The sequence below is a fragment of the Podarcis raffonei genome, chromosome 16 (assembly GCF_027172205.1).
Source record: "Podarcis raffonei isolate rPodRaf1 chromosome 16, rPodRaf1.pri, whole genome shotgun sequence".
Lineage (NCBI taxonomy): Eukaryota > Metazoa > Chordata > Lepidosauria > Squamata > Lacertidae > Podarcis > Podarcis raffonei.
This window is the reverse complement of record NC_070617.1, coordinates 25,727,284-25,750,954: the sequence shown is the minus strand read 5'-3', so window position 1 is coordinate 25,750,954 and position 23,671 is coordinate 25,727,284. Positions and strand designations below refer to the sequence as shown.

The following is a 23,671-nucleotide window of genomic DNA, read 5'->3' as shown; positions in this document are numbered from 1 at the left end:
GTTCTCATACACGGAACAGCTTTCAACTGCTTCCCTTGCGAAATTGCTTCGACGTACATTATGGGAAGCGATTCATAAACTGCGTCAAGTAAGTGATAACTGTTTTGTGGCATATCAGCCGCACAATTGTAGAAAGGTGTTTTTTAATACTTCATTTAGTTGAATATTTAGCATTTTAAACTTAACGTACGCAGATTCATAGAGTTGGAAGGGATCCTGAGGATCATCTAGTCCAACCCCCTGCTATGCAGGAATATGCAGCTGTCCCAAAATGGAGGTCATCCTAAAATCTTATTATTATCAGCACTGTGCTGCAAGCAGCTGAGCTATCCAGGCTTCTTTGTGAAGCAGGTGGCAGGTCTGTACAGGAATAATGAAAAGAGCAGAATGGAGACCCTGCATTGGGGTGCTGAGTCACTTACCAAATTCCTTGGAAGCCTGGCCGGCAGAGGCAGCGCCCGGACTCGAAGTCGCAGGTGCCATTGAAACAGTCGTTGCAGACAAAGGCACAGTTCTCACCGTAGGTCCCATTGCGACACTTCGTCTCACACCTGGAGGAAGTTCAAGATGGTGAGCGGGGAGTGGGGGGGAACAAGAAGGAACAGCCGCTCTCAGAACAGCTTTCAGCACAACAGCTGTGTTGGTACTGACTTTTAAAGCCCTAAACGGCCTCGGCCCAGTATACCTGAAGGAGCGTCTCCACCCCCATCATTCAGCCCTGACACTGAGGTCCAGCTCTGAGGGCCTACTGGTGGTTCCCTCCCTGCGAGAAGTGAGGTTACAGGGAACCAGGCAGAGGGCCTTCTTGGTAGTGGCGCCCACCCTGTGGAATACCCTCCCATCAGATGTCAAGGCAATAAACAACTATCTGATTTTTAGAAAACATCTGAAGGCAGCCCTGTTTAGGGAAACTTTTAATGTTTGATGTTTTGTCACTTTATTATTATTATTATTATTATTGGATTGGGAGCCACCCAGAGTGGCTGGGGAAACCCAGCCAGATGGTCGGGCTATAAATAATAAATTGTTGTTGTTGTTGTTACCCATCCCTCCCCCAACAGGATACAGATCAATATGGCTGACACAACAACACCTCCCCCCTCACATACAAACAAACCATACTGCAACTAAACAAACAAAACCAAGCAAACCCCGGACCCTCCAATCTCTCACAGCACCAATAAAAAGATAACAATATAAATAAAGGACCTACCCATGAGATGCTGACATAAAAACCCTGCTATAGAATGAACAGATAATCATCCCCCAACCCCTCCCTCCCTCTCCTCTTTCCCCTTAAAATCGATGACAATAGTGCCCCATTTCAAATGTAAACAGACTGTAAAAAAAAAGACCCTAGGAACTGAAAGTGAAGGTGCTATATTGTATCTATTTTTCCTTGTTTATTTGGTTTTTTTGTATCACAAAAATCTTTAATAATTTTTTTAAAAAAACAACAACAGCAGCTTTTTGCTTCTGCTTCTTAGCTTACTGACATAACTTTTTCACATCACCATCTCCAGCAGTTCATTGCCTTGACCACAAGTGGGTGGAGAACAGATCAGGATCTGCCGTTAGATCTCTGCCTGATTTGCAGTAGATTAGTAAGCGTTTCCAGCTCTTGATAACAGCAGCGGCACCGTTTATATATTTCTAAATCGGGCTGCTGAAATTGAGAACCGAACGCTGGAAGATTCAGGGTGGATTTTTATTTATGTATTTAAAAAGCACTTCTCCCCACGCAGCACGTAGTTAAACTGTGGAACTCGCTCCCACGGGAAGCAGTGACGTTGGGTGGCTTTGAAAGAAGAATGGCCGGATTCATGGCGAATTTGGATAGCTATTAGCCATGATGGTTATGCTCCAACCATGAAGGCAGCAAGACGTCTGAAGACCAGTTGCTGAAAACTGCATGCAGGAAGGGAGACTGTTCTTGTGCTCGGGTCCTGCCTGCCTTCTTGGCTACTGTGCAAACAGGATGATGGACTAGATGGGCCATTGGCCTGACCCAACACACTCTTTTTATGTTCTTAACTCTAACTAGGAGTGGACGTTTGTATCTCCACTTCAGTACCCAGTTTTGGTGCTGAAAACTAATTGTTGGACTCAGAATGTGCTCAGAGCCACTCTGCACTTGAACCCTCTCTGTCTTTTAAGGTTATGCTGAATCAGGCCACCTAGTCAAGTTCCCTGTTCTTACAAGGGCCAACCACATGCTTCAAAAGGAAACCCCAAACCTGCTCCCCCCCCAAGTTGGCATTCAGAACCATCCTGCCTCTGACAATATGCATTTTGCACCAGGTGTTTCAGAGGCTGGAAATCTAATATAAAACAAAGAATTGGCAAGCCTGAAATCTGCCTGCCCGTAACCATCAGGCAAGCAAGTATAGAGTGTTGGCATGCTGAGGGCCGGGAGGCCAGCCCCGGCTGGGCCATTCCTTTCCAGCTGTCCCGCTGCGAAGACCATCACCTCTGCTCCAACGTAAATGAGCAACCTGGGCTTACTCAGCCAGGGCACACTATCAGCGGATCGAACTGTGCACACAGAATAGGCGTGAGGCTTGTGGAAGCATACTACAACTACAGATTTATTAATCATAAATCAGGACAAAGAAACATGTCGTCTCTCTCTCATGTCGTCTCAGAGAGAACAGCTAAAAGCAACAGCTATACACACAACAGAAGTTCCCAGCATACTGTGCTGGAATGTAAACAGACATGTGACACGTAACAATTCCATGTCTGTTCCTTAAGGTGGAATGGAAATGTCAACACAGAGATCATTATTACTGTTGTTATTGCTCTACCACTGCACTGTGGTAATAAAGATGGAGGTAGGGCAACTCACAGCCTGGTGCTCTAAGGGCCCTTGACAAGCCCACGCCAAACTCCCTTGCTAGACTCACCTGTCCCCGATCCAGCCAGGATTGCAGTGGGAACACTTGCCGTTGATGTGGTTGCAGGTGTGGCCGTCCTTGCAGGGAGGGCAGGTTTGGTCACAGCCCTCCCCGTAGAAGCCTGCCGAGCAGATCTGGTCGCACTTGGTGCCGTTCCAGCCAGCTTCGCATGCCAGGCAGCGCCCGTCCGCAATGGTGCAGGGCTGAAGCTCCTTGCATTGCCCACACCTGGAAAAGCCACAGAGAGGCAGGTCAGTCAGGAAGGAGATCAACAAAGCCCTGCAAAGCAACTGGTCCTCCCCAAGTGTAGTGGGCTGGGGTCACAGGGGGTGGAAGACTATTTCTGCAGCAGGGTCCCACCCTCTAGCATCCTAGAACTGTCCAATGAACATGAAAGGAGAGGGGTTTTTTTTAGCTACAGAGCAGACGCCTCCCTTTTAGTACTGATGGGAGCCAATCAGAATTTAAGGCGGTGAGTCAGCTACTGAAGATGAGCTCCTAGGCCAGTGGTGGCCAAACTTGGCCCGCCAGCTGTTTTGGAACTACAACTCCCATCATCCCTAGCTAACAGGACTAATGGTCAGGGATGATGGGAACTGTAGTCCCCAAACAGCTGGAGGACCAAGTTTGGCCACCACTGGCCTAGGGTGACTCTGGAGAAGATGAATGGGGTAAGGCAAGGAGGACTTGTTCTGTGCACTCCAAAAAGCTAAGCATTTAGGAACATGGAAACCCACAGTTTCCAGAGATTGGGCTAGATAGGTACAGTGGTACCTCGCAAGACGAATGCCTCGGAAGACGAAAAACTCGCAAGACGAAAGAGTTTTTCGTTTTTTGAGTTGCTTCGCAAGACGATTTCCCCTATGGGCTTGCTTCGCAAGACGAAAACGTCTTACGAGTTTGCTTCCTTTTTCTTAAAACCGCTTGAAGAGGTGCAGTTGCGACGGACCGTGCTTCGCAAGACGAAAAACATCGCAAGACGAAAAGACTCACGGAACGAATTAATTTCGTCTTGCGAGGCACCACTGTACCTTTAATCACATGTGGTGGCTGTGTAAGGTAATAAAAGCATTCTGGGAAATGATATATAATGAACTGAAAAAAATGTTTAAAATAACTTTTGTAAAACAAAACAAAATCCAGAAGCTTTTATATTAGGAATTGTAGGTACCAAGATTGCAAAAAAGCAAAAAAGACTTTTTATGTATGAGACGACAGCAGCATGGATGCTACTAGCCTAGAGATGGAAGTCCCTACCAGAGAGGAATGGCAAATTAAGCTGCTGGGGTACCCCAAAATGGCAAAACTGACTGGAAAGCTCAGGAACCAAGAAGACAAAAACTTTAAGAAAGAGTGGGGAAAATTTGCAACTTATTTAGGAAGCCACTGTAAGCAGATAAAAACATTAGCAGGGTTTTAATAACACTTGTAATGTAACAAATGCTGGGGAGAAATATGGAGAGATATTAATATATGGATTGCGAAACAATATGTAGCTGAAGATGGACCCACAGAGGGGAGGGGGAAAAGTCGGGAGATTGAGAGAAATCTCAATGTATGGTTATCTACTTGGTATTGTTATAACTTTGTGTCTGTAAAATCAAATGAAAATTATTTCAAAAAGAAAAGAGGAAAAAAGATGGGACCTTTTTGGCCTGAACCAGGTACAAAGCTCTTCTCACATTCTAGTTTACAGGAAAGCTAAATAGTAGTAGTAGTAGTAGTAGAAGAAGAAGAAGAAGAAGAAGAAGGGGAGGAGTTTGGACTTGATATCTCACCTTTCACTCCCCTTAAGGAGTCTCAAAGCGGCTAACAATCTCCTTTCCCTTCCTCCCCCACAACAAACACTCTGTGAGGTAAGTGAGTCTGAGAGACTTCAGAGAAGTGTGACTAGCCCAAGGTCACCCAGCAGCTGCAGATGGAGGAGCGGGGAAGCGAACCCAGTGCACCAGATTATGAGTCCACCGCTCTTAACCACTACACCATGCTGGCTCCCATGGGAGGCGTGACTAAGTGGGAGGAATCAGGGGCGGGGCTTGGGGATATTATTCTGGGCCATCCCTCGTTCCCCCAAAACCAGAGCACCGATCCACCTTTCAGTGCATGAGTTTCCGCTAGGCATGATTTGCAGTTTCGCCACACATGTTTCGCAGGGGACTCTTGGCTGGGGGATTGGACCAGATGATCTTTGGGGGTCTCCTAAGGTTCTATGAGGGACGCGGGTGGCGCTGTGGGTTAAACCACAGAGCCTAGGACTTGCCGATCAGAAGGTCAGCAGTTTGAATCCCTGCCATAGGGTGAGCTCCCTCGGCCAGTAAAGCGAGATGAGCACCGCAACCCCAGAGTCGGCCACGACTGGACCTAATGGTCAGGGGTCCCTTTACCTTTACTAAGGTTCTATGATTCTATGACCGCTGCCCCCCCTGCCTTACCTCCTCCGGCAGCCTTGCCCGTATAATCCGGCCGGGCAGGGCTCCCTGCAGAACTTCCCTCGGTATCCTGGCTCGCAGGTGCAGGTCCCGTCCAGCTGGTTGCACTTGCCCATGTGGCACTGGCAGTAGCGGTCGCAGCGGGGGCCGAAGGTGCGCCCCCGGCACTGGCAGCGGCCCGTGAACTGCTCACAGGGTGAGTTGTTGCAGGAGCACTGGTTGTTGCAGCTGCGGCCCCACCAGCCCGGCTGGCAGATGCAGGTGCCCACCTGCTGGTCGCACTGGGAGTTGAGGCTGCAGTAGCAGGCGCTGGAGCACTGGGGGCCCCACCAGTTGGGCTCGCAGGTGCATTTGCCGGTCTTCTGGTCGCACTTGCCATGCTTGCACAGGCAGGCGTTCTCGCACTTGGGCCCCCAGCGGTTGGCGTTGCAGGTGCACTGGCCCGTCACATCCTCACATTGCCCGTTGGGGTGGCACTGGCACATCTCCTTGCAGTCGGGGCCCCAGAACTGGCGGGGACACTCTGTGGGGGAGGGAGGGATGGGGAGGATGACGACAACAAGGTTAGCGCAGGAGCTGGAGGAGCGGGAACCTTTTTTTAAAAAAAAATCGAGACCGAGGGCCGCATTCGCTCCTTCTGAGGGCCACATGATGTGGTGGGCAGGGCCACAGGCCAAAGTAGGCGGAGCAACAGGTGTAAATGTAGAGGTGTGTACAGTGCGTTGTATACTGGGCATGACTAAGCAAGGCCTGTGAATTTCAATGGGTCTACTCTGCGTAAAACGTGGATGACTACCACCCAGTAGGAGAGTCTTGTTTAAAATATATTTGATGTAGTTGTGTTTTTATGAACAGTATAATAATAATAATAATAATAATACCCACCCATCTGGCTGAGTTGCATAAATCGTCTTATTTAGAAGGCAATTAATAAATCAATGATAATGATAATAATAAAAAACATTCAATACAGCCCTTAACATAGAGGTTTTGTTGTATATATATTATGGAATACGGCTTCATATACAGTGGTACCTCTAGTTGCAGACACGATCCGTTCTGGAGCGCTTCTTTGCATGCGCAAAGCGTGCAGAACGCTTTTGCGTATGCGGCAAAACCCGGAAGTATACACTTCCGGGTTTACCGCAACCCGAAAATCCACAACATGAAGCGAATGCAACAAGAGGTATGACTGTATGTGTCATTTCAATTTTAAAATGTTCAATATATGCATATTCAACCTTGAAGAATTGAAATGTCACAGGTCAACTCTGAATAGCCCTTTTATTTTATATTTAACAAAAATGAGATACCATGTACCAGAAGAGAAGGCCTCTAAGCCGTTTACAGTGGACCACTTAGTAAAACCATCAAGGTGCTAAAAATGCTGTCAATTTAAACACACACACACACACAGCTTCCCCTCCTCATTTAATTCCCACCAACCACCCTGTGAGGCAGTTCAGGCTGAGAGGCAGTGACTGGCCCTCAAGCCTCTCCTGGGTCCTAGTATGGCGCTGTAACCACTATACGGCTCTGTACTCACTGGTTTCACAGTTGGCACCAAAGTAACCATGGCGGCAGCGGCATTCGTTGGGCCTCACACAGACCTCATTGTCCTTGCAGGTGAAGTTTCCCTCGCACACAGCTACGAGGGGGAGAGAAAGAGAGGGGATAATTGAGAAAACGGGGACATGTGGAACTGACGGCTGGCGGGACACCCGTGCAAAGAGGGTGGGAGCCTCTCCCCCACCCTTGCGCACCCAACAGAGGTGCCACTAAGCCAGAGACCCCCTAGCGGGTGTCAGCAAGTGACTAACTTGGCTGGAGCATCAGTTCAGAGAGGGATGAAAGGCAGCTAATTGGAAGAAACACACCAAACAAACCTTGAAGGAATGCCTACAGAAAAGGATGCCGGTTTGCCAGCTATGGCCGTTCCTACACTGGCATAGCCTGGCCTCAGTTGCCCATACGCTAGTGACCTTATGCTTGACAACTGCAATGTGTTGAAGGTGGGGCTGCCCTTGAAGATGGCCTGCAGGCTGCAGCTAGGGCAGAATGCGGCCGATAGTGGCGAATATTCTCAAAAGGAACATGCATCGCTGGTCCTGAAAAGGCTGCACTGGCTGCCACTGAACTACCAGGCCCGATTCAAGGCCTAGTACGAGCGTATCAAGTCCTATCTGAATTGGGGCCTGAGTACCTAAATGGGTGCTTTCCCCAATATCAACCATCTTGGACCCTACGATTGGTAGGTGAGGACTCATTGGTGCTACCCCCTGACAAGACCTTTGGTACTGACCCCCTGACAAGACCTTTTCAGTGGTGGCTCCCTGTGTGTGGAACACCCTCCCTTGTGAGGTGCGCCTATCTCCCTCAGGTCTGGCATTCAGGAGATGTTTTAAAACATTCCTGCTCACTCAGGCGTTGGGTGTCTGCAAGACACTGTTCTTGACAAACCTTGAGAGAATGGCTTTAAACCTTTCGTAATAGCGCTTTAAACTGTGTTTATAATGCTATTAGCAGTGCTTAGGTTTTCAAGAACGTATTAGCGCGGCTGGGTCTGGGTCACTCTGGGCTCCTGAGAGAATTAATTACCAGAAACAAGTTTGCTTGGGAGTATGTCACATTGTGTTAATTGATGTTTGCTCCCGAATAAGTGTGCACACAACTGTCTTCCTGATGCTGGAGTCTCTGTGGAGAAACTCCAGCAGATAACAGCAAAGATGGATTGCAATGAATAAATGCAGGGGCCAGACTAGATGGGCCCTGGGGTCCCTCCTTCCGACTCTTGGTTAAAAGAAGGTAGCTCACTTTGAGCAGACAATGCAGCGTTTTAAAATGCAAACTAAGAGAGTGACAGGGACAGTTTTGGAGGAAGGTTTTTAATTTGATTCGGTATTCTAACTTTTGTCAGTTTTATAGTAGGGTTGTAATTTTTTCTTGATATGACTGTTTTATAAACCGCTTTGAGACTTTCTTTCTTTTCTTTTTTTACTATCAAGCAGTGAATCAATTTCATGAAGCAAGCAAGCAAACAAACAAAAAACCCGAGCGAAAATAAAATAGGCTTTGGGGTGGTAAAATGGCTCCAAGTAAAACCAGGTGGGGTGTGTCAGAAGCTAGAGAGTTTTTAGCTTCTCTGGGTTATTTTGAAAACCAAACACAAGACTTTTTTATTTTTTACCTCAACAGGTTAATAATACTGGGGTAGGCAAACAGACACCACCCTATTTGTAGAAATCGGATGGTTTTTTGGGATGTGTTTCGTTTACAGAAGAAAAACCGAAAATGGAAAGTGGTTGAAATTTGGGGGCGCTGTTTACTATTGCCCAGCCAGGTGACAGGAACCTAAAAAGGTTGTGTTGTAAGTCTAGTTCACTTACAGCATTATCAACCTTCCTTCATGAGGGCATGGGTCTTTAGCAAGCTGCACATTGAAGATTTCCAGACTAGGTCACTCGTGGGACGGGGGACCGCAGGCAGAGGCAACCCCCCCTGCCCCAATACAAATGGAAGAGGCTGCTGAGAACACCATCCTTTCTTCAGGATTCCAATTCAAGCCTTTGCTTCTTAAGAACCAGACTAATCCCTGAGAAAAGTGCCTCATTTTCCCGCCTGGGAACCACCACTGAAAGGACATTGACAGGTACACAGTCCTCACATGGGAAGGAGGCAGAAGGTTCCAGAAAGCCCAAAGACGGACACCAGAAAGAAATCTAGAAAAGCACAGAGACATTATTAGGTGGCAGCAGGCTAAGAGTTTAGCATGCACACAGGAAGATTTTTAAAAATAAAAAACCCCCACAGAAACCCAGAGAACACCCAGTTCCAACACCTGTGAGATGGCAGACAAAGCACTTACTTACCCAATGGACGGTGGAGACACTACTCTGGCCCCAGCGGAAGTGCTTTGGGTAGGATCCAGCCAAGGCGCTACAGACATGCAAAGGAGGAGCTGAGGGAGGGGGGAGTTAGTTAGAAGAACTCTGAGGTATTAGTTGGTTATTCAGCCTTTTAAATACACAGGCAAAATGCAGAGGAGCATCGCTAGCTTTCCCGCGTGGCAACCGTTTCCAGAGGGGGCGGCAAAAAAGAAGAGTCCTGTGGCACATTAAGGACTAAGGAATTTGTGATGGCACAAGCATCCGGGGACCGCTGCCCCTTTCATTTGTGAAAGCTTAAGACTTTTTTTTTTACCAGCCTTCAGCTGTTTTGGACAAGAACTCCCATCTGCCCCATCAGAAGAGCCTGCTGGATTGGGCCAATGGCCCACCAAGCCACAGCAGCTAGACTGGTGACTGGGAGTGGCCGCCGAGACCCTATAACACCAGTCCTGAAAGACCTACATTGGCTCCCAGTACGTTTCCGAGCACAATTCAAACTGACATTTAAAGCCCTAAATGGCCTCGGCCTTGTATACCTGAAGGAGCATCTCCACCCCCATTGTTCAGCCCGGACACTGAGGTCCAGCTCCAAGGGCCTTCTGGCGGTTCCTTCCCTGTGAGAAGTGAGGTTACAGGAAACCAAGCAGAGGGCCTTCTCGGTAGTGGCGCCCGCCCTGTGAAACGCCTAAAGGAAACTACAGTGGATGCTTGGGTTGCGAACGTGATCCGTGCAGGATGCACGTTCGCAACCCGCAGTGTCCGCAACCTGCAGTGGCACATCTGCGCATGCGCAGGTTGCGATTTGGTGCTTCTGCGTCTGCGCAAAGTGCAATAAAGCGCTTCTGCGCATGCGCAGCTGCCTAAACCCGGAAGTAACCCGTTCTGATACTTGCTTGTGGGTTTCACACAGACCTCTGGGCAGCCCCTGTGAGAACAGGATGCTGGACTAAGTGGATAGCTCAGGTGGTTAGAGCTTGGTGCTGACAATGCCAAGGTCGCAGGTTCATTCCCCGTAAGGACAGCTGCATTGCGGGGGATTGGGTTAGATGATTCTCAGGATCCCTTCCAACTCTACAATTCTACGATTCCTTTATTTATTGCAACAGAAACTCTTTCCTCCTGCGGTTTCCAGCAGCTGGTATTCAGAAGCATTGCTGCCTCTAACTGGGGAGGCAGAGCACGGCCCTTGTGGCTGGTACCCATCAATAGCCTTTTCCTCCATTAATTGGTCAGATTCTCTTTTAAAGCCATCTAGGTTGCTGCCCATCTCTGCCTCCTGTGGGAGGGTGTCCCATAGTTTCACTCTGCCCTGAGTGAAGGACTTTCTTTTTTCTGCCACAAACAAACATCACCAGAGGAGGCAGAAGCCCCTCGGCTTACAGCAGGTCTGCTGCCGACCTGGAGATTTGAACACTGAGGTGGACAATTGCACAGATGCACGTGTGCGCACACACACATATATGCACACACAGGCTGGCTGCTCCCGAGGCCAGGAGGCGGCCGCTGTTGATCCGCACCGAGAAATATTACTCCACAGGAAAGGAAGGGGGGCCTCAGCCAACTGGAACGGCGGCGGATTTACTAGGCCTCCAAAAATAGCTCCTCCAAGTTTCCCAGCAGCGCCTTGGGACTCCAAGTCCCGAGAACTTGTGCAGCCTCCCTCTCCCCGCTCGGCCGAGTTCTACAAAGGATTCCAGCCGGAACCTGGGGATGCCAAGTTCCAGCGCTGAGAGGGGACCTTCTGGCTGCGGACAACAGAGAACAGTGAAGGAATGGTGGAGAAACTGCTGCTTCCTTTCTTCCAGCTTTTTGCCTGGGCAAGCGACAACTCTGCTAAGAGCGAATAGGGGGGGAAAACCCTGCTCCCCCGTACCCGGGCTATTCAGGGGGCATTTGTTTATTTATTGTACTTCCACCCACCCCTTTTGTCCAAGTGGCTCAAAGTGGCGTACCTGGCTCTGCTCCCCTTCCTCATTTAATCCCCAAAATGACCCCAAGAGGCAGCGACTAGACCCTGAGATCACAGGCGGTGAGCTTCATAGCCAAGTGGGAGGATTCGAACCCTGGTCTCCCAGGTCTTAGTCTGACACTCAAACCCCTACACCACCACTGGCCTTGCCTCGGAGGAGCCTGATTTAAAATAAGCTGTGTTGGGGCATTTGTTTATTTACTGCATGAATAAATTGCATACATGGAATTGTATCTCACCTTCTTTTCTCCCAGGAGCTCAAGGTGGTATGCTGGCTCCCTCCCCCACTCCTCATTTAGCCCCCACAATAACCCTGTGAGGTAGGTTAGGCCGAGAGGCAGAGACTGGCGCAAAATTGCCCAGTGGGCTTCATGGCCAAGTGGGGATATGAACTCCCAGGTCCTGGTCTGGCACTCTAACCACTACACCACAGCTGCCTCTCACATATGGTGAGCCCTCGTTTGTTCCCTCAGGTGGCCAAGAGCCAGGGCTGCACGCCACGCACTGGCAAAATTCAAATTCTGCCGCATGAAAAGCTAATTCTGCAAACTGCACCAATCGTGTGAAATTCATCCAGTTTCTACCAGCAATCAGGGTAAGAGCAAGGAGCTAGAGAATACAGGACAGTGAAGCTGCCCCCCCCCACTGTAAACCACCGAAAAGCTTATTCTGCAACGTATCTGTCTCCTGAGACTTCTCCCAGATGATGCCCTCAAATTTCCAGGCAACTCTGGGCAGTCATGAGGACTACTAACTTGATTAAACATGGCATGGAGAAAGCAGATGGAGCAGTTTTGTGTGGTTAGTGGACCAGGGGGACTAGGCTATTCCCCTAAATGTCTCCAGTAAGTATTAAAGCATAGCACCTCCTTTCCTAAAGCCCGGGAAGCTTCTGCCCACATAGGGAGGGAGGTGGGATGCACATGCGAGCGACATCCCCTCACAAGCTGCTGCCTCTGGCCCTCACTTATCCTCTGTGAAAAATTTCACTGCATACCACTGAGATAGAGAAAAGTTTTCCTCTCTGTCTTGCAACACTGGAACTCATAGGCACCTAGTGAAGCTGGGCGTTCTACCAAAAAACCATATCAGAACGTCGCCATTTTTAGATGATGGCAAAAAGCAGAACGTGGGTTAGGAGAGGGAAATGGAGCAATAAAGCCATGTCTGGCCATGAGGACTGCAAACATGCTGAGTTTTAGCAATGAAAGCTGACACACCTAGGGTTTTAGTCAAGTTGCTGGAGTCTGCATTTCAAAGCCCAACCCAGCCTTCAAGGCATGGCTACAATCCAGGGCTCCCCCCCCTCCCAGCCAGAAATTGCCGGAACTGAGTTCCGGCACCTCTTAGGTGGGCACCATTGCAAATATAACAAGGGAGGTGTTAACGGTGAGTTCTGGCACCTCTTTTTTCTAGAAAAGGAACACTGATGATCACTGGCCTGTGTGTAGGAAGGCATTAAAAGGTAAAGGGACCCCTGACCATTAGGTCCAGTCGTGGCCGACTCTGGGGTTGCAGCGCTCATCTTGCTTTATTGGCTGAGGGAGCCGGTGTACAGCTTCCGGGTCATGTGGCCAGCATGACTAAGCTGCTTCTGGCGAACCAGAGCAGCGCACGGAAATGCCGTTTACCTTCCCACCAGAGCGGTACCTATTTATCTACTTGCACTTTGACGTGCTTTCAAACTGCCAGGTTGGCAGGAGCAGGGACCGAGCAACAGGAGCTCACCGAGTTGCAGGGATTCGAACCGCCAGCCTTCTGATCGGCAAGCCCTAGGCTCTGGGGTTTAACCCACAGTGCCACCCGCGTCCCAATGTAGGAAGGCATTACATCCCAATTAAACAGTATGACAATCCAACACAAGGCTACAGGCTGCTCCCCTTCTCTATAGCAAAGCTGTGCAAAGACAGAGCTATCAGAAAATTTACAAAGGCATTCTGAAACCCAGGAGAGCTGCTGCCAGTCCGTGCAGATGATACTGAGCAGTAGTAAGAGTTGTCATGAGAGAAGAGTGTTAAATTTTGCATGGCATGGAGAACACCACCAGAGAAAAGCATTTCTTCTTCTTCCTGACTCTAGAAGTCATGGGCAGCCAGTGAAGTTGAATGTTGGGAGATTCAGGACAGACCAAAGCAAGGAGTTCTTCACACAGGCTCTTCTTTGGTCCATAGTTCCCATCAGCCCTGGCAAGCACAGTCCAGTAGCCAAGGATGATGGGAGTTGTAGTCCTACCTGGAGGGGCTATAGTTCCCCACACTTGATATGAACTACAGTATTTTTTTGCTCTATAAGACGCACCCGACCATAAGACTCACCTAGTTTTTAGGGGAGGAAAACAAGAAAAAAAATATTCTGAATCTGAGGCCCCTCCCCTCCTTGCACTATGCATTTGATCGCTCCTGAGCCTTGCCAGGGGCTGCCGATGCCGTAGCTGCTGCTGCTTCCAGCACATCAAGGGGCTTGCGAGGAATAGAGCCAGGCAGCTGGCTTAGTGGGCAGCCGGGCTCTCGGGAAGGCTCGAGAGAAGCCCGAGGCAGCTGGGGAAAAGAAGAGGAAGAGGAAGGAGGAGGGAGGATCAGGCTAAGGAGCCGCTGGTCCGTCCGCCCGTAATGCTCCCTTCCATCCCTCATCCTGCTTCGCTGGGAAGGTAGCACAACAAGAGGAGCTGCTCAGCTCTCCCTCTTGCTCTGCTGCCTTCAGCGATAGTTGCGCAGCCTGCATTCCCTCCATAAGACGCACACACATTTCCCCTTACTTTTTAGGAGCGAAAAAAGTGTGTCTTATGGAGCAAAAAATAAGGTGCATGAAAATGAAACAGGCAAAGTAGATGGAGAGAGAGAGAGAATGAGAGAGAGAGAGAGAGAGAGAGAGAGAGAGAGAGAGAGAGAGAGAGATCGGTGGAGAGACAGGCGAACGACATCTCTGTTTCGCTCTGATTCGGGACAAGGCAGCTTCCGGCGGACCCTCAAGAAGGAGGGCATCAAACTGAAGGCAGCTGTACATGCCAAGGGACCATCACCCTAGAGGCTCTTGGGAGATGGAAGGGAAAGGACTCCCTTCCTCAAGCTGAAAAGGGAAGGGGTTATTTATTCGGGCAGCCTTGATCCTGCTTAGAGACAGAGGAGAAAAGCAGGGGAAGGCTCGCTCTTACCTATCAAACATTCCTCGCCCTGTTGCCTCCATCCTGAGCAGCAGACGAATCCAGCAGAGCTGTAGGCAGAGAAAGAGAGGGGGTTAGAAAAGGCTCAGCATGGGGGGTAAAAGGTAACCATTTCTCTTCCCAGTCCGAGGGCCGCACTCCCCCAAGGGTGACTTTATGGGGGCCACATGCCAGCAGTGAGAAGGGCCAAACGCACATGAGCCAGGGGCAGTGTAGTGCTTAAGAGTGGCAAACTAGGATCTGGGAGAAGCCAAGGGTTCAGATCCTCCCACCTGGAGATATAAATGTTGTAAGCAAATAAAATAGCAGGGGCAGAGGAGCCGATGTGGTTCTTTATGCTGCATTTGGGGGCTGGAACCCTCGTCTCCCAGGCTATAAAAGGTAAAGGGACCCCTGACCATTAGGTCCAGTCGTGGCCGACTCTGGGGTTGCGGCGCTCATCTCGCTTTATTGGCCGAGGGAGCCGGCGTACAGCTTCCGGGTCATGTGGCCAGCATGACTGAGCCGCTTCTGGCGAACCAGAGCAGCACACGGAAACGCCGTTTACCTTCCCGCCGGAGCGGTACCTATTTATCTACCTGCACTTTGACATGCTTTCGAACTGCTAGGTTGGCAGGAGCACAGACCGAGCAACGGGAGCTCACCCTGTCGTGGGGATTCGAACCGCCGACCTTCTGATCAGCAAGTCCTAGGCTCTGTGGTTTAACCCACAGCACCACCTGCGTCCCTTCTCCCAGGCTATAGTCCTCATTTAGTCTCCATAACCACCCCCCTTCCTTAAATGTGCATAAGGGAAATTCACCTTTAATTGGGAATGAAACTGAATTTTTGCTGCATCCCGAGTCAGTCCCAGGGGCTGTTTCCAGATCTCAAAAAAGGTCATGTGAAACCCCCTTCCCAGATTCTGTCTGGGTGCACACCCCAATAAAGCTCTTACAATGCTGATATAAAGAACTGCTCATTTCACATAACTGGCATCAAGCTGGTTAAGCAACAAGATTCCCGCCAGCTAATGCCCACAATGATGTCACTGGCTCCCTCTTGAATTACGCAGGCTGCATTTTCCCACCCAACATCGAACGTATATATTAAAATCACATGGTGAACCCCACAGCCTGGCCCCATGATGTTTTGCTATCCCAGAAAAAATATTCTTAGGGGAACCAGAACAGAAGTGGATGACCCAAAGCAAGAGGTGTGGGAATTTGGGGGCGGGGGAGGGATTTCCATTCAAATTAAGATACAGTAATTTTTGAATTTGCATTGGAAGAGTTCCTGACACCCTAGAAAAAGATCTCATGCAGCATGATGAATTTAGTAAACAGCTGAAAGGTTGACTAATATGCCATTATTTGAAACCCTTAGTGTTCACAGCTCTCTCTGACACCGAAAACAGAGGGGGAGGTGAAAACTCTTGAGGATTTAAAAAAAATTAAAATGAAAGGAGGCTGGTACTGTGTTTGAAACTGCCATTTGTTCATTGCTACTAATGAACTTCCCATGGGACATGGGTGGCACTGTGGTTTATAGCACTGAGCCTTGGGCTTGCTGATCAGAAGGTCGGCGGTTCAAATCCCCACGATGGAGTGAGCTCCCGTTGCTCGGTCCCTGCTCCTGCCCACCTAGCAGTTCGAAAACACGTCAAAGTGCAAGTAGATAAATAGGTACCGCTCCGGCGGGAAGGTAAACAGCGTTTCCGTGCGCTGCTCTGGTTCACCAGAAGCGGCTTAGTCATGCTGGCCACATGACCCGGAAGTTGTACGGCCAATAAAGCGAGATGAGCGCCGCAACCCCAGAGTCAGCCATCACTGGACCTAATGGTCATGGGTCCCTTTACCCTTTTACTAATGAACTTACGAAATGGATTTTCCCCAAATTTTGGAAAATTATTTTCCATCCAAAAGGAGCACTCCTGGCTTTCCAGAATTCCTGAGGGGCACATCTAGGAGGATATGAAACAGCAGGACTGACCGCACAACACAGACTGGCAGCAAGCACATCAGTGGTGGCTTGGTATGTACCATATTAAATACTGTACAAGCAAAACACAACTTATTTATTTATCTGTTGTATTTATAGCCCACCTCTGTCTCCACGGACCTCAAGGTGGTGCACATAGTTCTTTCCCTCTGCAAAACCCCCAGATAATAGCTTAATTGGTTACAGCATGGTGTTGATAATGCCACGGTTGCAGGTTTGATCCCCACATGGGACAGCCGCATTGCAGGGGGTTGGACTAGATGATCTTCAGGGTCCCTTCCAACTCCATGATTAACACCCCGCAACAACTCTGTGAGGTAGGCCAGGCTGAGAGGCAGTGGCTGGCCCCCAAGGTCACACCCCATGAGCCTGGTGGTGGAGAGGGAAGTCAAACCCTGGTCTCCCAGGTCCTGGGAAGACACTCTGTCCACTACACCACACAAAAATAACTCGTCTAGGAAAGAGATTACGGGGTGCTCCCAAATGACCCGTTTATTGAGCATTCATCCTGATTTTCTTGTACAACGTTTGCGAGGAGTATAGGTGCCATTGGCTCCTATGAGTGATCATTCCGATTTGTTTGCAGGGAGGTAACAACAACATCATATTATTTATACCCCACCCATCTGGCTGGGTTTCCCCAGCCACTCTGGGCTGCTTCCGACAGAATATTAAAATACAACAGTCTATTAAATATTAAAAGCTTCCCTAAAGAGGGCTGCCTTCAGATGTCTTCTAAAAGTCTGGTAGTTATTCTTCTCTTTGACATCTGGTGGGAGGGCGTTCCACAGGGCGGGTGCCACTACCAAGAAGGCCCTCTGCCTGCTTCCCTGTAACTTGGCTTCTCGCAGCGAGGGAACTGCCAGAAGGTTAGAGGATGTTGCATCAAAAGTGTTATCCCACAGCTTTTTTTTAGGGGGAGAGGGCAGAGTTGTTGAGCTTTTGTGGGGGGCAGACCAGAGTTGCTGAGCTTTTTTCTTTTTTGGGGGGTCACTTGCTGAAGATCACGTGATCGCCCAGGGGCAGCCCACAACCAACTGGTTGGACCGCCCTGAGACCTTCAGGTATAGGGCGGTATGGAAATAATAATAATAATAATAATAATAATAATAATAATAATAATAAAGTCTATAACACTCTTTTCCAGGAAGGTTACTGAAAACTGAGAAGAAATTGGAGGGGAGTATGTGGGACCAGCTTCCACAAGACCTCCCTGGCTGCATAGTGCCATCTCATCAAACATGTGCTGTAATGTGGGGAGGGGGGGTGTAGCCCAGAGCTCTTTCTCTGAATGGAGCCATTATCCAAAGACCTGTGCGCACACACAAACACACACACAGGGATGGATGACTCTTGTCAATTTTTGGTCTTTTCTCTTTCTCAAATCTTAATTTCAACTCTCCACATTTCTTTAGCCATTTGCAATTTTAAAAAATATATCATGGAAATCCATCAACTTTTCAGTCCAAATTTCTCCTTAATAATACACGTTGATTGCCAGCCATTTCTCCCTGAACATAATGCAATTATTTGGAAGTGAACTTCACAAACACGGGCATACTTTAACCTAAATATAACACATTTCGGGCTGTAGAACTGTACAGTGGTACCTCGGGTTAAGTACTTAACTCCTTCCGGAGGTCCGTACTTTACCTCAAACTCTTCTTAACCTGAAGCACCACTTTAGCTAATGGGGCCTCCTGCTGCTGCCACACCGCCAGAGCACGATTTCTGTTCTCATCCTGCAGCAAATTTATTAACCTGAAGCACTATTTCTGGGTTAGCGGAGTCTGTAACCTGAAGCGTATGTAACCCGAGGTGCCACTGTACTGCAAAGTGCACTACAGTGTGACTTTTCAAAGGGTGGTTTGTGTAGTCTTTTGGAAGAGTTCAGGAAGATTGCCTTTAAATGGAACCCAAACTGGCACTGTTACAGGCACCAAATAATACCCATACCACGACTTTTAGTGTTTTAGCACCCAGACATTGGAACTCTCTGCCTCTTGATATCAGGCAAGGAGATTTTGCTGTCCTTTTTTTCACCGCCTGCTTAAAGCATTTTTGTTCAGGAACGCCTACCCAGGCTGCCCTCCAGATGTTCTGGACTACAATTCCCGTCAGCCCCAGAATCGCACCGCCATGTTGGCTGGGGCTGATGGGAGTTGTAGTCCGTAAAACATCTGCTAGGCAACAGGTTTTGGGATAGCTGCTCTAAGCACATGAATTTGTCTGGAGCACCAGAATGGAAAGCTTCCAGTTTTCCTTACAAAAACCCACTCCCCAAATATTCTGCATTTCGACAGCCTAACGAGGGGGAGAGCTCAGTTGCCGTTACAGTGGTACCTCAGGTTACAGACGCTTCAGGTTACAGACTCCGCTAACCCAGAAATAGTGCTTCAGGTTAAGAGCTTTGCTTCAGGATAAGAACAGAAATCGTGCTCCACCGGCGCGGCGGCAGCAGGAGGCCCCATTAGCTAAAGTGGTGCTTCAGGTTAAGAACAGTTTCAGGTTAAGAACAGACCTCCGGAACGAATTAAGTACTTAACCCAAGGTACCACTGTACTGCTAAACAACTGGAAGTCCGAACGTTTGGGAAACACGGAACTCTACTAACAGGTTTCAAGCGAGGCAGTGTGGTGCAGCAGTTAGAGCGTCACACCTGCGAAACCAGGGTTCAAATCCTCACTCAGCCACCAAACTCACTGGGTGTGAGGCCAGTCACTGCCTCTCAGCCTATCCTACCTCACAGGGTTGTTATGGGGATTAAATAGGGGCAGGGAGAGCCATGTACACCGCCTTGAGCTCCTTGAAGAAATAGGCAAGAATTAAACACGATAAATGAAATAAGCTCCTTTCTGATCCCCTCTAGAGTTGGAGGCAAATTCTGATACTGGGTTTTGAGGTTTGGGCTGGCATACATTTAAAACAGCCATCTCACAAGAATCCCAGGAACTGTAGTTTGTTAAATGCGCTGGGAACTGTAGCTCTGTGAGGGGTAAAGGTAAAGGTCCAGTAGTGGCCGACTCTGGGATTGCGGCGCTCATCTCACTTTATTGGCCGAGGAGCTGGTGTACAGCTTCCGGGTCATGTGGCCAGCATGACTAAGCCGCTTCTGACAAACCAGAGCAGCGCATGGAAACGCTGTTTACCTTCCCGCCGGAGCGGTACCTATTTATCTACTTGCACTTTGACGTGCTTTCGAACTGCTAGGTTGGCAGGAGCAGGGACCGAGCAACGGGAGCTCACCCCATTGCGGGGATTCAAACCGCCGACCTTCTGATCGGCAAGTCCTAGGCTCTGTGGTTTAACCCACAGCACAACCCGCGTCCCTCTGTGAGGGGTAAATGATGGTTATTTTGGGTCTGTGTGCTTTAACTGTAGGGAGAATCTTTTGGGGCCCTTCAGCCTGTGAGTAACCACAGTTAATTCGGCTTTGTGGATCCCGCTGTTTGATGAAGCCCCCCTCGGAGGGTGCCCACCCAAATACCCTAAAAGAAGAAGAAGAAGCTAAACCTCATTTCTGCCCCTCTCCCCTCAAATTTTGGCCAGCTTTTCCCTTCATCACAAAACAGACTTTGTCTCGGTCAGGAAAAACAAGGACCAAAGAGCGTTTCTGGGGTGTGTGTTTGTCTGTGTTTTGGGGGGGGCGGTTATGGTAAAAGCGCGAGAGAGAAACCTCATCCAGAAATTCCACAGCAGAGCCTGCAAAGCCCTCTCGCCTAAGCGAGCTTGTTTGCAAGAGTTTAAATCGAAAACAGATGTACCGTCTCTTTCCATCGGGTTTTAAGTTACACTTGGAAGGGGGATGGCGGGTGGGTTTCTCCCCCCCCCTTTTTTTGGCGTGCCGTTTTGTTCTTTGATGGAAAAAATGGGGGGTACCTGTCAAGAAGGGGAGGGGATCCCCTGAAATGTCAGAAATGGTTTCTTGCTTCTGTTGCCACAATTTTTATTTGGGGGAGCAGCTCTGGCACGATAGGGCTCTCAGTGGGCAATGTGCCCTGTGTGTGTGTGTGTGTGTGTGTGTGTGTGTGTGTAAAGCGGTTACCTTGGCAAGATGGGGGAGGAAGGGGGAACCGAAACCCCCACATCTTGAGACCGTTAAGTATAGGATGGGGTTAATCCTCTGGAAAGCGGTTTTTGCTGGAGGGTTAGGGGAAAGCAGAGGCTTCCAATGAGAGCCTGTTGCTGCTGCTGCTTTTGCTGCTGCTGGCATCATCCACAGCCTAAATCCAGGGTTCCAATAGACTGTCTCAATTAACACCCACCACCCCAGGGCCCCCTTTAATCCCAGTGAGGTGGGGGTGGGCTTCAAGTTAACCTCCCCCCCGCCCATCCTCGCAAGCAAGCCTAAAAGTGACCATCGCATACCTAAAAGACAGGATTCTCTCAACTCTCGAGGGGTGCCCCCTCCCGAGAGGAAATTGGTTCAAGCAGGCACGAGAGGTCTCCAAGCGGCGAGGGAAGGGGTTTGGGAGGAAGCTGTCGAAAATGCCTGAAGGAAATCCACGCGGGACGACAGTGGGAATGGAGAGAAAGCCTGTCCAGCCAGCAGGAGGGAGGGAGGGGATATGGATCCCTTGTTTGCACCCCCCCCTTTGGAAAGGAGCACACAACCCAGCTGACATGATGGGGAAGGGGGGGTGTCACCCACCTGTCCCCAAAGCCACCAGCACTGAGTCGTAGCCCAGCAAGGAGAACTCACCAAACTTTTTTTTTTTTTAAAGGGGGACATAATGGCAGTCGGGAGGCCCTCCATCAATCTCCACATCTGGTTCAAGAAGGGACATCTTCTCTGCCCCGTCTCTCCTCCTACACACGTCCCATGCCAAGAGAGACTGGTTGCTGGGGGGTGGGGGAGAGAAGCTTGCGGGACGGGTGGAAGGAAGAGACCCCCCTCTTCCAGGAAGTTTGGGGGAGCGGGCATCATGTACGGAAGGGATTAGAAGGCATATCCTATCTCCTTAGAAAGGCCGGGGGCCAGATGTGGTGCTGCATCACACTGGTGGACCAGGATTCTATCCACCCAGCCCCAGTAATAAAGGAAAAAGCAGGAACCCTGAGCCATACTGAAGACACCCGCGCCCCAAATGAATGTCTAGCATAACACAATAGCGCCCCTGCGCCTCTTCCAAGGGCGCGGACGCACGAGACGAAACGAAATCCAAGCCTTTGGCTGCTTCAAACGAGGCGGGTAGGGGGAAAGTGGCTTCCCAGAAGCGCCCCAGCGCACCCCATGGAGCAGAGCCCTCTCCGCGCGTCTCCATTCCCCGCGCGTAAAAACTTGGCAAGGGGGTCTCGCTGGCGCGCCCCGGACCTCTCTCTCCCCGCGACGGTTCGCTCTTGCTTACCCCGGCGCCGGGCACACGTTCCTCCCGCGGGGATTCAGCTCCTGGGCGGCCGCCGCCGCCCCACAACCCAGCAGAAGAAGGAGAAGGAGCAGTAGCGAGAGGAGGAGCGCGCTGCAGCCGACGGCGGCGTCTCCATCTCCGGCGCGCCGGGCCCTCCGCGGCGGCTTCTCCATGCGCTCTGGGGCCCTTCTCGGGCAGCCTGGCTCCCCAGCGGCGGCTCCGGCTCCTCCTGGCTGCTGCCTGCTGCAAGAGCCCGGCCGGAAGCTGCAGTGCGAGCGCCGCCGCTGCCTCCTGCTCGCCCCTCGCGGCGGCGGCAGGAGGGGCGGCCGGCCAGCCAGGAAATGCCGCATTGGTTCTCCCTCCTCCCGGGTCAGGCGCTTCGGCGGCGGAGAAAGAGGCAAGGAGATCCAGGGACGGAGGCGGCTGCTGCTGGTCCTGGCTGGAGGGTTGCAGCTCCAAAGGAGGTGGCTGCGGTGGGGGTCCTTATTTGGGGGCCTTCAGTGGGGTGCACAGGAGCCAACTCCTAGCCTCCCCAACTAATAGGCATTGCCATTCAAATTGTGTGTGCGCGCCACGTCTTGTGATCGATTATACAGGGTGGGGCTTACTCCCCCCCCAATCTTTTATTCAAGTTGATTCCCCTGCTGTGGTGGCATCCTGATGTGGGGGGGGAGGGGAGGCCCAAGCGCAGTCTTAAACTCCCAAGTTTAGGATTGCACGGTTTGTTTCACCGCCAGTGGTTCCGGCCACCTCCCCACTCGATTCCCTAAACTCATCCCCAGTGCCCGCTACCCTATAAAAAGCATTATTCAGGATAGCAGTTTGCACGAAGGAAGAGAAAAACGCAATGAAAGTTCAGACAGTAGCAACTGACTGCGTTGAATGAAAATCCAATTAAAACTGTTCAGTTTAATTGATTCAGCAAAACTGATGAACTTGATACAGTGATACCAGCTTTTCACAGTCATTTGCACCTGTGGCATCCTCTTGCATGCAAGAAGTGGTAGGATGCTTCTGTTCAGAGAGCAGGATTCTTCAGCCACTAAATGCACCTGGGTAGAGATGAATACTTTCATACTCCTCCTAGAGCTGGAAGGGACGCCGAGGGTCATCTAGTCCAGCCCCCCTCAATGCAGGAATCACAGCTAAATAACCCCTGATAGATGGCCATCCAATGTCTGTTTAAAAATCTCCAGCGAAGGAGAATCCACTCCCTTCCTTTCCATAGTCAAACAGCTCTTACCCTCAGAAAGTGTCAGTCTCATTTCCTGTCATTTGAATCCATTGGTTCGGGTCCTCCCTGCTGGAGCAGGAGAAAACAAGCTTGCTCCATCTTCCATGGGACAACCCTTTAGATATTTGAAGATGGCTTTCATATCACCCCTTAGTTTCCTCCAAGCTAAATATATTCAGCTTCCTCAACCATTCCTCATAAGGCTTGATTTCCAGACACTTTTATGGTCTTGGTCACCTTTCTCTGCACACGTTCTAGGTTGTCAATTTCCTTCTTAAACAAAGGTGATAGGAAACTGAAAAGTGAATACAGTGGTACCTTGGGTTACAGACGCTTTGGGTTACAAACTCCACTAACCAGGAAGTGGTTGCTGCAGGTTAAGAACTTTGCCCCAGGATAAGAATGAAAATCACACGCCAGCAGCGCAGCAACAGGAGGCCCCATTAACGAAAGTGCGCCTCAGGTTAAGAATGGACCTCTGGAAAGAATTAAGTTCTTAACCCAAGTTACCACTGCAGTGATGGAGACAGGAGCAGCTCACTAGGGAGGGCATTCCACAACTAGGGAACCACCACCCAAACGGCCCTGCCACAAGGCAGCGCTCACTGGCGAGACCACCAAGCCTCGTGCCCCAATCGTAGGATGAACTTTGAACTGGCTCACTGATAAGTATTGTCTGGTTTCTCTTTCAACATCAGCCAGCCTGCGTGCTTCTTTCAGCTGTTCTGGTGCCAATGGACTCAAGCTTGCCGCAGCCAGCATGACCA

At 50.0% G+C, this 23,671-nt stretch overlaps 1 protein-coding gene across 2 annotated transcripts in view; it reads right to left on the bottom strand.

The window, feature by feature from the left end:
- Nucleotides 1–22,119, bottom strand: part of SCARF2 (scavenger receptor class F member 2) — a 50,790-nt gene extending 28,671 nt beyond the window's left edge. Inside the window, exons 1-6 of one of the 2 annotated variants that reach the window (XM_053368021.1) lie at nt 21,671–22,119; nt 14,334–14,392; nt 6,873–6,974; nt 5,330–5,849; nt 2,907–3,125; nt 423–551 (exon numbers count right to left, since the gene is read on the bottom strand). In XM_053368021.1, the coding sequence (XP_053223996.1) occupies nt 423–551; nt 2,907–3,125; nt 5,330–5,849; nt 6,873–6,974; nt 14,334–14,392; nt 21,671–22,020 (1,379 nt within the window). In that variant the 5' untranslated portion in view covers nt 22,021–22,119. Of the gene's footprint in view, nt 1–422; nt 552–2,906; nt 3,126–5,329; nt 5,850–6,872; nt 6,975–9,195; nt 9,263–14,333; nt 14,393–21,670 lie in introns of those variants that run through there. The other variant, XM_053368022.1, reaches the window with a different exon arrangement.
- Nucleotides 22,120–23,671: the final 1,552 nt, after the last annotated feature.